Source organism: Lygodium microphyllum, chromosome 14 (assembly GCF_053477565.2).
Source record: "Lygodium microphyllum isolate KBCC chromosome 14, Lygodium_microphyllum_v1.1.10, whole genome shotgun sequence".
Taxonomy (NCBI): Eukaryota; Viridiplantae; Streptophyta; class Polypodiopsida; order Schizaeales; family Lygodiaceae; genus Lygodium; species Lygodium microphyllum.
In genome coordinates, this window is record NC_141148.1 from 111239603 (window position 1) to 111256867 (window position 17265).

At 39.9% G+C, this 17265-nt stretch overlaps 1 protein-coding gene across 1 annotated transcript; it reads left to right on the forward strand.

The window, feature by feature from the left end:
* The first annotated feature begins 8051 nt into the window (after positions 1-8051).
* On the forward strand, positions 8052-13666 carry LOC148025993 (sodium/hydrogen exchanger 4-like). The gene is made up of 15 exons (XM_087693226.1): positions 8052-8100; positions 9124-9346; positions 9921-10039; positions 10137-10234; positions 10346-10405; positions 10486-10532; positions 10627-10812; positions 11017-11063; positions 11200-11266; positions 11377-11477; positions 11586-11687; positions 11795-11933; positions 12147-12209; positions 12338-12421; positions 12577-13666. The coding sequence occupies exons 1-15, from the start codon at positions 8084-8086 to the stop codon at positions 12904-12906; spliced, it is 1683 nt and encodes a 560-aa protein (XP_087549352.1). The 5' UTR covers positions 8052-8083; the 3' UTR covers positions 12907-13666.
* The last annotated feature ends 3599 nt before the right edge of the window (positions 13667-17265 follow it).

Sequence of the window (17265 nt, forward strand, 5' to 3'; positions counted from 1 at the left end):
GATTTGACAACCTCATGAGCCACCAATCTACAAAGAGGCATAGGAGGAGGTATTCTTTTCCAACCTCATCCTCCTCTTGACCACTATCACCACTCACTTCATTATCATCTAGACTATCATGGTGCACATTAGTCTCTATAAATGCAAATGTTACTAAACAATAGTGAAAAATAGCAGAATTAAAGAAACCACATATAAATGAAAAATAATAAATAAAGAATCATGTATAAATGAAATGAATATATAAGTGACTACCTATGTGCTCGGCAACTTCGTTAATGGTATTGGAGTCCTAATCCACATGTGCTTCATCTTCTTCTTCAATGCAGTTACAAATTTTTCAATCACTTCCTTTCTTTGTTGGAGGAGTGTCCAAATATCTCACACATGATGATCCTTCTTGGTCTATGATCTATCTACGAACACATAATGAATGTAGCTCCATGCTCATTTTGTGGCTAGTATGAGGTGAGACATATTTGTTTCTCTCTTGCCAAGCACTCTTTTAGGTGCCATAATATGCAATCTGAGCTCAAAGCACAAAAAAAGTTAAAACCCATTATTTTACTATTCTATCAAGGTTTAAATAGTTATGAGGCTTTGTTTCATATATATCATGGATAGAGCAATATGGTTAATGCCAATTATGGCGGTAAAACAAGAACAAACAATTGAAAGTTTGTCAACTTGAAAGTTCAATGCTATACCTTCCCTTTACTACTCACAAGTATAAGATTTATCCTTTCTAAATGGATTAGTGCCTATGATTAGATTCAAAAGGGCTTAAAACTATTCTTCAAATTTTTATTAACTTATGTTGGTCAAAGCTTGACAAAATTTTAAAAGTAACTTGCACTAAAATTAACTTGAGTGTGCCGTGATTAATCTCCTTTAACCCATCTTTCTTCACCCTTTTAAATACCTACAAATCTTTTTTATGAGCCATTTCATAACATCCATGAATTCCTTAAGGAAATTAATTCATGGCATCTCAAGGTTGGATGGTCTGCAAGAACCTTTTTCTCCTTTGGATTGAGCAACATTTGGCTTCACCCCATTCTTGGCATACAATACTCAAAATATGATTTCCTCATATCCACTTTAGATAAAGCCTCCAATTCTAGATTAGTACAGAAGAAAACTCCTCCATAATTGCAAAAAACTTCTATTATGTGAATCCCTTCAACTGAAGTGGGTGAGAGCTTACCACCATATTCTTGCAATTAGCCACTAGTATATATATTGTTCTTGATCCCATCATGTTTGCTACAAGCTTGATGTTGCTAGGTTCTACCTAGAAGCTCTAGATGGGATCCATGTCTCATGGCTAAAACCACTAGTAATCCATCAAAGAAAACACGTGCGATTTCTAGAAAACACCACAAGTTATACCTGGCACATTAACTCAATATTGATCGAATTTAATCTTCACAAAAAATGAATATGCTCATATTTAGTTAGCAAAAGATCCTTAGATATTTGTCCAATAATTAGATACGCTATGGATCCACCATTTAGAGACATCCACTTCTACTCCACTAATAGAAAATGGAATAAATCAATGATCTAGAATACTTCATTAACTTTGGCTAAATGAATGGCTATTTCATTAGCATGTGAATTTCAAGAGTCAAAAGTACCGATATCCTTAAAGGTAATTGGAACTTTCAGTGTGAAATTGGTCAAACCTAATATTTTTTCTTTGTTTGAGATGCTTACAAAATAAACCTCCCATCATCCAAACAATATTTAAGACACTATTCAAGACATTGTTCACCATATCTCCATGCTCCAATTCCTTGCACTGCTACACACTACTCTTTTTGAGAAGAGTGCTATGCTACACAATATTATTGCATGATGTTGCACATGAAAATCTACCTATAATCACTATGATCCACATACATCTATGCAATCAAATAGTCCCCTTCGCTTCAAAAAACCAATCTACCTTTTGCAATCCTGCTTGTCCACCAATTTTTTTCACCTTCTTATCTTTACATATTGTTGTCCTTGCATGGACATGTACCAAATGAAATCCTATATGACTAAATGGAAATTTTGAGGCCCAAAAGGCCTATGCCTAATGTCTCTAAGGTCAAGATGGGCCTCTTCATATGAACATGTAGTGTCCCTCAGTAGGCCGACAGGCCCTCTTCTTTGTCAATATTGGCAAAACCATGAACTTGAGGCTTAAACTGCTAATGATCCAAGAACATGATCATTAACAATGGCTGATTAACATGAGCAATGCCCAAAATAGAGTTTATGATAACATTAATGCCAAAAAAGCCAATGTAGACTAGATTCGTCCAACTAAAAGAGGGCTTGACAGCTCAAAATGGAAGCCCTTTAAGTTGTTTCACCAAGGACGACACCAATGAGACACCAACCATGTCCACGTGATGTATTGAGGGCCCAAAATAGGGCAAGCAATGTGGCATCTAGCCAAGATTGGCCAAATGATCAAGAAGAGGAGCCATAAATGCCTGAATAATTAAGGCCAAACGGTCAATTTGGAAGGGTCTCAACTAAGATGTTGAAGAGGTAAGGGTGAAGGGGCCAAGGAGGGTCGACTGAACACGGTGCAAACAAAAAGAAGGTGACAGCCGAATGTGTAGAGGATGCCCAAGTGATCTCTCTCTCTCTCTCTCTCTCTCTCTCTCTCTCTCGTTATTCAAAATAAAAGCTTTTGGCAAGACGGTCAAATGCTCTTTAAGGGATTGTGGCAAGATGACCTAATGCTTCCCCCCTTTTAAGAATTTAAACAATTAATGAGGAAGAGGCCTTATGAACTTTGGCAAATCAAAACGGCCTATCAATGGTCAAATTTGTGCATTTAGGACCTAATGGCCTTTTGGTGAAGCGACAATGGTTGCCCCAAAGCCTTAAGGCCTTCAGCTGAACACAATATCTAAAACACATGAAAAGACCAATTAGCCCCTCAGTTGTTAATCAACAGCCAAACACTTAGTAAAGAGACCGATTAGCCAAATGGGTGAGCACTCACTAGAAAGGCCAATTGTCCATACGCACACCTCAGCCGTGCGCAAATTGTGAAGGTCTTATGACCAAACACCATTTGCAAAGGCCTTTCATCCCTTACCTTAGGCCTTTGGGCTACTTTATGGTTGAGAAAAATTTACAAAAATGCCAAAGGGTCTATCAAATGGTAGTATAGCCTAAGATTAGGTTGGTTTGACCAAATGCCAACTCAAACACGCTTATGACCCCTTCAATAGATTAAGATACAACAAAGGCACAAGGTTGATCAAAATACAACGAAGCCCCCTTATGCCTAAGGCTATTTAGCCTGAATCTCGCCTTAATGGGTTGCTTGAGCTCAAATGCAAAGACAATCACCTTTCATGATTTATGACTTGACAAGGTGAGATTAAGGATGTAGTAATGCTTCACAAAGATCCCCAACCCATTGTTCCCTTAAACCCCCTACTTCAAACTCACAAGTAAGCCCTTTAAAAGTTCCACATGATACTAAATAGAGGACCAAAAGCCTTTTGATTTTGGTGTAACTTTTAAGCTCATGGTTGCTTCCTGAGGTCGATTTAAACTCTTTATTCTACTCTAAACCAAATTCTTTTGATGAAATTCATCTAATCGCTCCTATTATGTATATCCTAGACTACCTTGCACTTATTTTGAGCTCCAATCCTAATTAGTTTCAAAGTATGCACTCCTATTCCATTTCAGAGTCATGTGTCTATTATGATGCATCATGGAGAGGATGTTTGCCTTCACAGATGATTCCATTGTGTCCCGACAACAGAACCAAAATATTGGAGCTTCTGCAAGCTTGACCATTGCACTTAATAAAACACTTATTGGTTCAAGCACTTCATCTAATTTGGCAATGACTACCTCTCAGATAGCCTATACATGCTCTAAACTCATTGATTAATCCATTCTCCCAAACCACACATAAGCAAGAATGAACTAATCGACAAGGGTGTACTAAACTCATCACCATACCTTCTCCTCAATGCCATGCTCTCGATGGTGGCTCCAAAATCTATGCAGTGGTACTCGATCCACCTCCTCTTCTCGGCCATAGATTCTGATCCGATCCATGAGTATCCGATCCAAGAGAGAAAATGTGAAGAAGAACAAAGACCCCCCGATCTCTCTTCCAATCTTCCTCTCACCCAAGGGTAAGAAGAGAAGAGCACACACGCAAGGAAGGATCTTCACCTCTCAAGTCCCTTACTCTCTTCGTCACTCTCTCACTCTCACTCTCCCTTACTCTCAAGTAGATAGAATAGAGGCAAGAAGAAGAAGCAAACTCCCAACTTTGCACACTGCAATAATAAGCTTATCCATTCATTTATTAGTTTTTATACATGGGATTTGTAGTTTAGGCTTCCACTTAAGTTGAGCACCTACTGCTTGTATTTGGCTCTTGGCCAATCTTTTCCAATTTATCCATACATATTAGATTACACCGACCATCAAGGAAGTGAACCGAAGCTAGTGCCCGAGCTACAGGTCTTTCTACACCCAATGGAAAATATTACAACTTGCATATGCACTACATTAGCTTTCAAAATAATATTACAATTAACTATATAATTGTGGGTTTCGACTAAGATCTATATGCCTTGCGCCCTTCATTGCACTTCTCTTTACTTTTTTTGCCTTTGTGTGTCTTTGCCAGTTTGCTTCGTTTTCTTACTACTTTCCATCCTATGATTAACAATACTCAGTACAAAGTTAAAGAGATGGTACATCATCACTTTTGGGAAGATGCATATGTGAACAAAGGTTTTTTTATAATTAGTAACAATGCAGTATCTACTCAATGTGACTATGAGATCACATGGTTGTGTAGCACTAGAGAGGAGAAAGTGAGAGCATGCTAATGCTCTTAGGTTTGGTTTGATGGACTATGTATTTTTTCCCTATTGTCCAAATACACACTATCCCAAGATGCATAAGGCCTTTGCAAAAGAGGTAATGCTTAACTCTTGAGGTTCCTTACTCTCAAGGAAAAGATCATGGTACACACATGTTAGTTTTATTCCCATGGTGGATATTGACATGGCAAGTTCTCCTACTCTCTTCACGGTGGGTCAATTAAGGCATCTAGACTCTTTGAGATCAGTAGTCGATTTTCATCTCACTAGCTTTCCTGTTGGATGGAATGGCAAGCGATTAGCTCACATGTTCATGGGGTAGTACTTTGGTTCTTTGGTGCTCATCAATAGTAGTGATCATTTTATGGTGCTTTACTATTAAGGTGTATTTGACAAAGTTAGTCTTCATCACTTATGGCTCATTATTGAGATGCATCCAACAGAGTGCACAATGATGGAGCATCCATCATGCAACTTGGCATACCTTTTTCTTGCTTTAGGGCATGAATCCAATAGAGTGCACATTGTGAGGTCCATTTTTCATATGCTTTGTGTTTACTTTAAATGTAACATATATGCAATATATGTGCATATTGGTAGTACTTTGCTCTTTCCTCTTGTTCTTAGGTGCTACTTTGTTGTTACCAAGGTGCATCCACAACATAGTGCACATTGTTGAAGTATCCATCGTGTAACTTGGGGCAATATTTTGTTCATGCTTTCCATGCTATCACCGAGAATCTCAAAGAAGGTGTTATCATACATGCTCATATATGATCCACTTCCACAAGACTTTGAGATTACTATTGCATCTTTCATCATAATATGCCTATATAAATGAGTGGGGCATGGGATACACCATATTATATTGTACAATTGGTATTGCATGAGTGAGAGAAGAAGAACCTGAGAAAATTGGGTGTGTGGATTCATTTCTCATTTCCCTTGTTTATATTGCATTATTACACTTTCGTTGATGGTGTTCATGTTCTTGTTCATTTGCTCCATAGTTTTTCATAGTTCTTGCACTTCTCGTTCTTTTTCTTCCATTGTTTTAAAGTTATCGTGTCATCCTTCAATAGAGAAAAGATGGAGGATGTGAGAGAAAATAGACCCACTAGGATATACATTTTGGAAAACACAAGAGACTACCACTCCTTGCCCATCATTTATGCACCCAACTAATGTAATCACAAGCACCTTTTTGGCACTTTGCTAAGTAGCATTTTCAATTTTATAATGTCATGGACTTGAATAACAATCATTGAGCAATCTCTTTCTAAAGGACATCCAAATTCAAAGATGGGTAAAAATATACTTGAAAAGAAAAACATATATTTGGGACTCTCCATTAGGAATTGTTAGATCCTAAGTGAGAACATTTCTATTTTGACTCCCTCCTTTTTGAACCCTTGTGAAGATGGGGTGAAGATTTAGGGGGATCACAAGTAGGATTTTTGCAAGTCAATACAAATTTCCTTATGAACATCAAGGAGCATTACACATGATCCTCACAAAGTAATACAATTTTCCTTCCACATTTGAATTGGTGTATTTATATTTCCCCAAATGAGTTGATGCTTTATGGCCAATTAAACCTAAACATTCTTGGGGGCCTAATTTGGAAATCTTACTTTGGAGTTCTTAAAATTTACTCAATAACGCCAAATTGATTAATTATCTTGTAAAATGTAGTGATGCATAGTGGCCTTGGGCCGTCTATACCCCACATTTCATGGATTGCCAAGCACCCACATGGATCCACATCATCCATGCTATATCCCTTTGGGCCATCTATACCCCACATTTCATGGATTGCTAAGCACCCTCATGGGTTCAGATAATCTATGCTATATCCTTTTGAACTTCATATTGCCAAGTGTTAAAGAAGGAGAGAGACAAAGATGATTATATTCTTGCATGTGCTCCCACTTTACAACACGCTATAGGATCCACGGGCCATATTAGTTGCAGCCAAAATCAAGTGCTTCTTCCATTTCATGGTTGAAGGATCAAATAATAAAATTGAAGACAAAGATTGGCAAGATGATTATTCAATACTCCCAAACAAGCCTTGGAACTCACGAAAATGAAGTACTAATTGAATATTGATTTAAAACATGTGGAAAAAAGTGGATGCTAATTTGAACAAATCTAGACCCCTCCAAAACCTTTTGCATGTGGACTAATGACTTGGCAATATTTCTCGGGGGGGTTCACTATATATATCTTTTATTCAATCTGTTAATAACCTCTTTATATGACACCCTTCTTTATGTAAAAAAGGTTTTTTAAAAACCCCTTATTTTGAATCCAAATGATACACACATATATTTATGAGTGAACCCCCCCCCCCCCCCCCCCCCCCCCCCCCTCCACACACACACACACACAAAAACAAGTTTTCAACCTACATGTAGCTAATTGAATAGAGCACATCATTTCAACTAGACTACCCTTCCATCTTTTTAAGACCTTGATAGTGACTAAAGAATGTTAGTCTTTGGAGGTCGTATGAAGAAATACAAAACAATATAAATGTATAAATGACAAAGTTTTTATTGCAAGAAGGAAATGGGACACTAAGAAATAATGAGGAGTTTCTTGGGTGAGTAGGCTTTATCAATGGAACATCCCGCTCATGTTATAGGAATACTTTTTGAAGGTTGTGGAGCTTGACATTAAGAGTAGAAGCTTTATTTGAACTTTGCATGATGTAATTGGCCAATATTATTTTCACTTGGAGGTGTCACTTTCAAACCGCTTAAAAAGAGGACTAGTGATGAGGGGTACTTAGGCTAGAGTATAAATGGAACCTTGAAAGGAGCAAAGGAAACATACATAGTGGGTGAAAAGAGAGATTGGAAAGACCCTAAGTTACATTTGGGACAAATGGGTTTGTTTTAGAGTGGTAGGAGGACTTTCCTTTGGGAAATTTGACCTTGAAAGAGATTTTGTTCCAAGAGTGGGAGAAGAAGTAAGATGTTTAGGACCACATTTCTTCAATTTGATTGATGGGAGGTTTTTGGGTAGGTTGTACATTGCAGGTATGAGAAAAGGAGTGCACCCAGGCACTTAAAAAGGCTTGTGACTTTTGTACCAATCTAAGCAGCTTCTTAAGCCTTCCTTTTCCTCCCTTTTGGTCCCTTCATATACAAGATGAGTGCTCTGGGGTTTCAAATATCCCCTTGCCCTCCAACTCTTCCCTTTCCATGACATGTTTGGCAAAGTACAATCCCCTTGCCATCCCTTTCCATTATATTTTTTGCCTCTTCTGCAGCTTTTGCATCATTCTTGTTTGCCACCCTCCAATTTTCTCCTTCTTCCTCCCACAAAATCGTTCTCCATTCTTACTGTTGGTTTGCTTTTGCACCCTTGCCCTCTTACCTTGATTGTAGAATTAACATACATATACTATCTATTTGGTCAATCCTTAAGGTTGTTAGTTAATCCTGGCCTCTTTAAATTGACTGTAGAAAGTAATGCATTATGTGGTTATCACCAATGAAACAGATATGTCTTGCAGGTTTTTCACATTCTTACTATTATGATTCTCTCTTTTGCATTTCAGTGTTCTTTCTCCTTATAATATCATAAAAGGAAAAAATCTCTGTCTCTTTCCAACTGTGCAGTTTGCCTTGGAAAAATAACATTCATTCAAAACTGAATAACATGACTCCATTTCATTCTGGAATTTGAGAGTGTGGCTTCTGCCTGAAATTACAGTGTGGAAAGAGTACAACCCACAGACTGAAACATATTATCAAATCGAACTTTGCAGGCAGGGTCTGCCCTCAGCTTTTATGAAAGGGGCCTTTGTTTAATTGCTTCTTCCTTTGCACAATTCATGAACCTGCTCTGCATATAGGGGCTACTCTGCCTCTGGGGATGCATGCCTCTGTGCATGTGAGGATCAAATTTGTTCTCTGAACGCAGCATCAGCTACGTAATGCAGCTAAGAAATTGCTCCTAACAATCTCTTTTAAGTCAAAATCTCTGAAGTCAGATTGAAACTTGAGACTGTGTGCACATACTCTGATGCATCTCAGAACAATTTCGGTCAGAAATATCTGAAGTCAGATTGAAACTTGAGATTGTGTATGCATATACTCTGATGCATCTCAGAACAATTTCAGTCTAAAATGACAGAACAAGACCTCCAAATTTTATTTTGAAGCTGATCACCTGACGTCCCCAAACCCTGCAAACAAATTGGCCAATAGAATCATTGGGCCTTCTGTCTGCTTGGCAGAAAAGGTGGAGGCGGCAGAGAGATGGCCTTTTATGGAAGCTGGGTACAGGCAGGGATTGGGTTCCAAGACATGGTGATGCATCTGGGGGTCGAGGGGGATGCGGAGCGGGTGAATGTGGTGGCCATCACTCTGTTTGTGTCCCTCCTCTGCGCGTGCATAGTCCTTGGCCACCTCCTCGAAGAAATCCGATGGATGAATGAGTCCATCACAGCCCTCACATTGGTATGCCTCTTCTTGCATTTGTTTCTGTTCAGCATTTTCAGTTCATGCGATCTATTGCATTGATCGTGAGCCTATTCTTGCATTTGTTTCTGTTGATCATGTTCTGCTTATTCAGGTTATTGAAATGATCAAATATATATGCTTTCTTGTGGGCTTTTTGTTCACATGTTTGTCAAAGCACTGGTAAGGCCAGATTTTTCTTGTTCAAATATGGGTGTATTTTCAAACGAATATGCATGTGCGAACTTCCTTTGGGCCTTTGATTTTACTCTGCTTTTGTTGAATCTCTTTGCATTGCAGTATATTTTTTTGTGCTGTTGGACATGTGTTAGTTGTGCTCCTGGCAAACTTTCAGCTTCAGTTTGATAGTACTTTCTGTGTGTTTTAAGAAGCTTTGGCAGTACCAGTTCTCACAGGCTCTCTCTTTAGTTGTGAATTTATGTGATTGGTATTTGATTAAAGGACCAAGGTCTGATAACTTCATGTTCACCTCATAAATAGCTGTACATAGCCTGCAGTCTTTACATGTGGGTGCAATGCCATTGACCAGGGATTTGATCTTGGTGGTGAACAGGGATGTATATCAGGAGTCATTGTGTTGGCTAGTAGCGGTGGCACTAACTCTCATGTTCTACAGTTCAATGAGGAGGTTTTCTTCATCTATTTACTACCACCAATAATATTCAATGCTGGGTAAGATCTTCTAGCAGGGTGATGCCTGCACATTGTCCAGCATGATCTATCTGAAATATATCTCTGATGTCTCCAAGTTTTGCTCCGTGTGTGGCAGTTTCCAAGTAAAGAAAAAACAGTTTTTCCACAATTTTGTCCCCATCATTCTCTATGGCATAGTTGGAGCCTTCATATCCTTTGTTGTTATAGCTGCAGGTAAGTCATGGCTTGTTACAGGGATAGTTTTATATGCTTTCCTTAATTCTCAAGCCCAAGACGAAGGAAAATCTGTCCATTTCCTCAGCAGACCGTTTTACAATTTGCTAGGTTGCAGATGGCTTTTGCCAAAATTTGGATTGACGACATTAACCATGAAAGACTACCTCGGTGAGGCATTTTTTATGTGTCTGAAAGTTAGATGCCCCGTGATGTCATCTCTTATCGTCTGATAGAACCTTCAATGGCAGCTCTGGGAACAATTTTTTCAGCAACCGATTCTGTGTGCATTCTACAGGTGAGGATCATCCAATTGAGATTATGAATTCTGATTTGTTGTGTTGAATCCACTCACATCCAGAGCTGCACTCTGCTCTATTTATTTGTGCCAGGTCCTTCACCAGGATGAAACTCCTTTGCTGTACAGCCTGGTATTTGGAGAGGGAGTTGTAAATGATGCAACTTCAGTGGTTCTTTATCGCGCAGTTCAAAAATTCAAAGTCAATGGCTTGACAGGGCTACATTTGATATTCAACTTCTTAAAACTCATATGCTTGAGTACCTTGTTGGGTTCTATTGTGAGTCTGATTCTGAAGCCCGTGACAGTTACTTTTCTAATTTCACACCTTTTTTTACCGAACTTGTTTTTAATGTGATCTCTGTATATTGTCTTAATGCATTATGGCCTTGTGGAGCAGGCATGCTTTGTAGCTCTGTTTTAATACGTAGTATCTATGGAAGGCTCAGGAATTTGATAACACACACATCTTTGCATTTTGCAGGTAGGTCTTTCATGTGCTTATCTTATTAAAATCCTCTACTTCGGAAGGTAGAAGTCTGTTTTATGGTCCTGGTTTTCGGTTTATTGTTGATCTGAGAATGATCTCTTTGATGGCCAATTTCAAGATTTGTTGCCTCTGCCCAACCTAGATGAACAAAATGTGATCACTATTTTATGTCAGCAGGCACTCAACTGACCGTGAGATAGCTCTCATGGCTCTTATGGCATACCTCTCCTACATGGTTGCAGAGGTTTGAGTTTCTATTGTGCCTCATCTATCAGGTTTTTTCTGTTCGGGTGTCGGTTCATGTCCTTGAGATCTCAAGTTCTAAGACTTCCCATTTCCTGTGTGTACACGCAGCTCTTCTCTTTGAGTGGAATTTTGACCGTTTTCTTGTGCGGCATTGTAATGTCTCATTATACATGGCACAATGTGACAGAGGGATCTCGTGTGACCACAAAGTACATGATTCTCTTGTTCCTTACATTTTCAGAAACAAGTAAACTTGCTGTCACATTGTCATTCTTTGTCATCTGTAAACTTTTGCCAACTGATGTCACATATTACAGACATGCCTTTGCAATGGTATCTTTTATCTGTGAGACCTTTATCTTTCTGTATGTTGGAATGGATGTGCTCGACATTGAGAAGTGGAGATTGACAGACGCAAGGTGAGAGAACAAGATGATGTTGCTCTTCACAACATGAACTTTGATGTCTTTTTGTGTTACATAAATCAGCTGCTAATGCAAATGGTATTCATGGGAATTTTCTCTAGTGTTGGAGAATGCTTTGGAATTCAAGGTGTAATTTTATCATCGATATTACTTGGGAGAGCTGCATTTGTGTTTCCACTTTCTGCCTTATCAAATTACTTGCGAGGAGCTTCAAGGCTAAAAATCACTGCCAGGCATCAGGTACTCCTATTACTTTGCATTAAGGTGAAAATAATAGTTGATGCTGATCGAGGTCAACATCAACTGTATAGTGCATTAGGAAATCATCTGTAGTTAATGGTGTGCATGGTGCATAAGATTCGAACTCAAAAAGTCACTGTATGCAAACTGCATTTCCACATGCAAGATTTCTTAGAGATTATCATATCAAAGTCCATGTTGTATTCCATGCAGATAATCATATGGTGGTCTGGTTTGATTCGTGGAGCTGTCTCCATTGCCCTTACGTTCAACCAGGTGGAGCATTTACAAAGTCTGAATGTTGTTAGAGATATGAAGATTCAAAATTTGCAGTAAACCTTGAAGCAAATCTTTGATAAGCTGAACAGCTTAGCAGATTGACTGAACTATTAGCCCTTTTGCAGTTTACTATTTCTGGAAGCACAAGGAGTCCTGAGCATGCCACCATTATTACCAGCACCATAATTGTAGTATTATTCACCACAGTCGTAAGTTTTAACTTGTTTTTGCCCAAAATGTTAATTTATCAATAACTGTTTGAGTGATAGTATATGACACTAAGGTATAACTACATGAGTAATGGCTGGAGCAGGCTTATGATATCGTTGCAAAGTGATTATGTTTTGATGTGATATCCTTGCAGGTGTTTGGTGTGCTGAACAAGCCTCTAATACATTGGCTTCTTCCCCACCATCTGTGCTTGATAAGCAGTGACACATCCGATCCCCCTTCTCCTAAGGATACGTTGACGAACTTGCAAGCTCCATTGCTTGTGAATGGTCACTTGGAGAATAATTCAGACAGAGTTCATACGACTAATCAACTTTCATTCTTCTTCCATAGACCCAATTGCACGATTCACCACCTTTGGCGCACTTTTGATGATAAATGCATGCGTCCTGTCTTCGGAGGCCGTGGTTTTGTGCCAGTTTATCCTGAACCAACTAGGGATGAAGAGAGAAGCAGTGCATAAAAATAGAGAACAACCATTTTTGGCTCCAGGCTTAGTAAAAATCAGAGGTGCATCATGGCACACACTACATGAGTCATGACCCAATCAATGATGCCGACACTAATGTTGAACACACCTTGCAAGTTCTCACTCCTAAACACCACAGCAGATGACAATCTTACCAGCAAAGGATAACATCTAACCTGCACAGATTGACATAACAGAAATACTTCCCCAGACCAAGGTTTGCTGACCTATGCAACATGCTATACTAACCTAACATACTCCCAACACTGGCAAGGGATATACATAGAGTGAACATGTTCAGACAACATATAACAAGACAGGATACACCAGACTTTTAAAGACCAAGTCACCTTCCCCTGCTTGAAGACGAGGGATACACAATTCATCACACGGCATGACTACTTAAATGAAGAAGTGGGACATGGAGCAGCATCCATAAGGGTCCGAAAGCGATGCTATTGAGAGCGGAACCTAAAGGCTTGTGCATTGTACTTGCCCAGCTGAAATCGGCAACTAGCAGTTGCAAGGTCTTGCGTAATCTCACATATTGCATGTTGCTACACTCTTCTGTACATAATCCTTACATTCAATGCATCAGAAGTAACAAGTAACCAATTGCTTTGAATCGCAGAGTCTGGAATCTGGCAAAAGACGGCTGGCATTGTAGCTGTGCTTCTAAACAAACATGGTTATAAATACAGTAATCCAAAATTAACATAATTGAATCCGAAGGTTGCATGTTCTTTGTTGATTCTGTCACAACATACCTGCTCTGTACGGGAAGCAAGGGAACTCATCGTGTCGATCGCAATTCATCTTGTAATTACTGCAGTTTTGGTATACCCTCCCCAGCTGCATCAATACCTCTATGTCCTATAGAAAGAGATAACTCCTTGCCGTTGCGTCGCGTAGCTGCCCCCCCCGCCTCCTCCTGATCTGTCGCCTGCGCCTAACCTCCCGCGCACCCCCCCCTTACGCCACTCCTCTCCCCTCCCCCCGCCCGCCCGCCCCCGCCCCTTAACACGGCGCGCGCCCCCCCCCCCCCCCCCCCCCCCCCCCCCCCGTGATAAACCTGCACTCGTTACGCACTCAACACGGCATAGAAAGGTAACACGATATGAGTTTAAGGTATACTCTTGTATTATTCAATCCAAAAGCGGGACAACATAGACACATCCCAGGACTACACCCTCGTGACGCTGCACATAAGAAGGTTCACCACTGGGCATAAGGAATCACACGTAGAGTGGAAACAAGGCAGGGCTTTGAGTCACTACTACTCCCTATATAGGTGCAGTGGTTCAAAGCAACCTCTCTCTCTCTCTCTCTAAACTAAAACTAAAACAAACAAACTAAACCTAAACTATTAACTAAATAAACTAAAACAAAAGAACAAACTAACCCTAAACTATTAACTAAATAAACTAAATAACTAACTAAATAAAACAACTAAACTAAATAAACAACCAAAACTAACTAAACTAACTAACCACAAATCTAACCAAACTAACTAACAACCTATTTTACTAACTAACTTACTATATATTTAACTAAATAAACTAACCCTAAACTAACACAACTAACCAAACTAACCAAGTAAACTAAATAAAATAAACTAACCCTAAACTAAATGCAAAGTAACTAACACAAAAAAATAATTCAAACTAACTTATCTAATCAACTAACTAAACAAACAAACAAAACTAAATAACTAACTAACCACAAATCTAACCAAACTAACTAACTAACTAAACTAAATAACTAACTTGCAAAGTATTATTATGGTGGATTACCGTAGCTTTTCCATGATACTATTCAATGTGCAGTGGTTCAAAGTGATACTTGGAGGAGCTGGAGCAATAGTTCGACGAGGTCCATCTGGATTTCCCGAAATAGATTTCGAAAAAAAATGGACGGATTTGTGCGACATCTTTGTGTTACCGGTCCATTGTGAACAAGTGCATGGAGTCATTTACTTGCTAATTGTATTACGACATGGTTTATGTCACAATGGTTTGAACTCTCTTGTACGTGTTTGTGAACATGTAATCTTCTATCCAAACCCCCGACAATCTCGATGGTGGTATGTTATACCTTCAACTCTCCAAAGTGCGAGAGTATATGATCAAAGCAATGTTCCGAGCATAGATGAAGATAATATGCAAATAGAGGGGTCGATATTGCAAGTGGTGGAGGCCGTCGAAAGCTTGAAGCCAGCATCGGCTAACAATGATGGAAATATAGGGGTCCAAGAATTCTTTGAGAACGAGGCGGACTTATTCTTTTGTGGTAACATGTCTAACGACCTTCCAGTGTATGCGGAGTTATGTCAGGAGATTAACATGGGACCATAGGATACTTCATACTTGGAGCATCCACTTACTCAATTCGTTGACCAATCTCTTATAAAGGTACATAAGATATGCATTTTAAGTGAGATTTTTTTAAAATGATTTATATTACTGTGCTTTGTATGATTTAAATTGATTATTCTAACATCATTTTTTATCTGTACAGGTGACATTTTCTGGATGAGTCGAGGGATGAGCGATGAGGAGTTACAGGACATGTTCGCATGCATGTCTCTAGACCAGCTCGCCAGATTTAGAGAGATGGCAGACCAAGAGCTTTCTCATTTTTCGTCAGGGCGCTCTGCTAGATCTGCTTCAGCGCGATCAGATGCTTCGGCTTCGAGCAGACGATCTCGACGCTCACGACTTGGACCAGAAGGATGGACTGCATCGGGATCAGGGGGATGCTGCTGTGGAGACACGGATGTGGTATCTCCGTCTCGTCGTTCAGCTGGAGCTGTGTCACCTCCAGGATTTGTCACACCTGTGGGAACGTCTGCTCCAGTTACTCCGGCTTTTGCGCAGCCGTCAGCAAGGTGGCACCCCTTTGGGTGCCACTTCAAGAGAGATTACCCCCGTCGGTACACCGAATGCAGAGGGGTCTCCTGGATATGCCCAGGAGCGTGGAAGTAGATGGGAGAGGATCCATCTTAGGCAGACTCCTAGGGGTTATGGATATCTGGTCGATAGTAGGTCAGGAGCCATCATCATGAATGATGAGGGGAGGAGGGTGATGGCTCGCATGAGAGAGTTGTGCCAACAAGTTTTTCGGCACAACGTCTTGGATCATTGGAAGAACCTACCAGGGGGGGGCAAGGACTACATAGTAGCATCCTTGCATGAGGAGTTTCCGGTGGCCGTAGTAGATAGATTCTCTACGAGCTGGATGATGGATTGTATGCATGCATACATGTTACATAGATGATTCGATGCACGCAAGGCAATCAATAGTGGGGCTGTAAAGCCCGAGTGGTTAGATCCAGACGACTGGCGCCGACTGAGGGAGGAGGCTACAGATTCTCCAGGACGTTGGAGTCAGCAGCGCGAGGCGGCGAGGGCATGACTCGAGGCCGGAGTGGTCCATCATCTTGGGAGTGGCAGCCACAGGACATATTTGGAGGACTTTGTAAGTTTTTATTTTGTTTTGCTTGTTTGTTTTTTTGAAATATTCTTTGTACTGACAATCATGTTTCTAATAGTTAGCATTTTGTTTTCTTTGCAGCACTCCATTACAAATCGCGATCTGACCGGCCTTGAGACTCGATATGCAGAGAGGCACGGTCTCAATGCATTAATTGACCGATTGTATAGACGCGGCGGCCCTGTAAGTCACTCATCTTTCTTGTTCGTAGTTACCATGAGATATTTGAATGCATTATTGTATGATGGATTGATGTATTATTTCTTTTTCTGCAGAGTCCGTTCGATGCTCCTTTGCGGCGGGACGAGCTTTCGGGGGACGAGGATGCATAGCTCGCCCTTGGATCCCTGGAGCTCACACACCTTTATTTTTGAGTCGCCTGATCTATGTAGATATGTTCTATGTATTAGTGATATCATATCACGACTATACCAATCGCTTTTTATGTGATCATGTATTTATTTCATGTATCAGTTTTATGATTTCAGTATACATTCTTTTTGTTTGCAAGCGCTTTGTACACAGTAGTGCAGAAACTATTTTGTATGGCTCTCATAAAATACATAGGCTGCCCTGCCACAAAATTTTTTTAATCCCTGTTACCGTCGCTATTAGCATCACAAATTTTACTGCTCGCGTCGCTATTAGCGTCGCTATGCGCATCGCAAATTGTTGTGTGACGCTAATAGCGACGCCAATAGTGACGCCAATATCGACGTTTCTATGGCGTCGTTAATAACGACGCTTTGTGCGACAATGGGGGCAAATTTTATTGTTTATATTTTCGTTGCTTTAAACGTCGGTATAAGGCCTATATCTTGTAGTGTTTGTTGTTGTTGTAGTAGTAGTTTTTTATTCTTT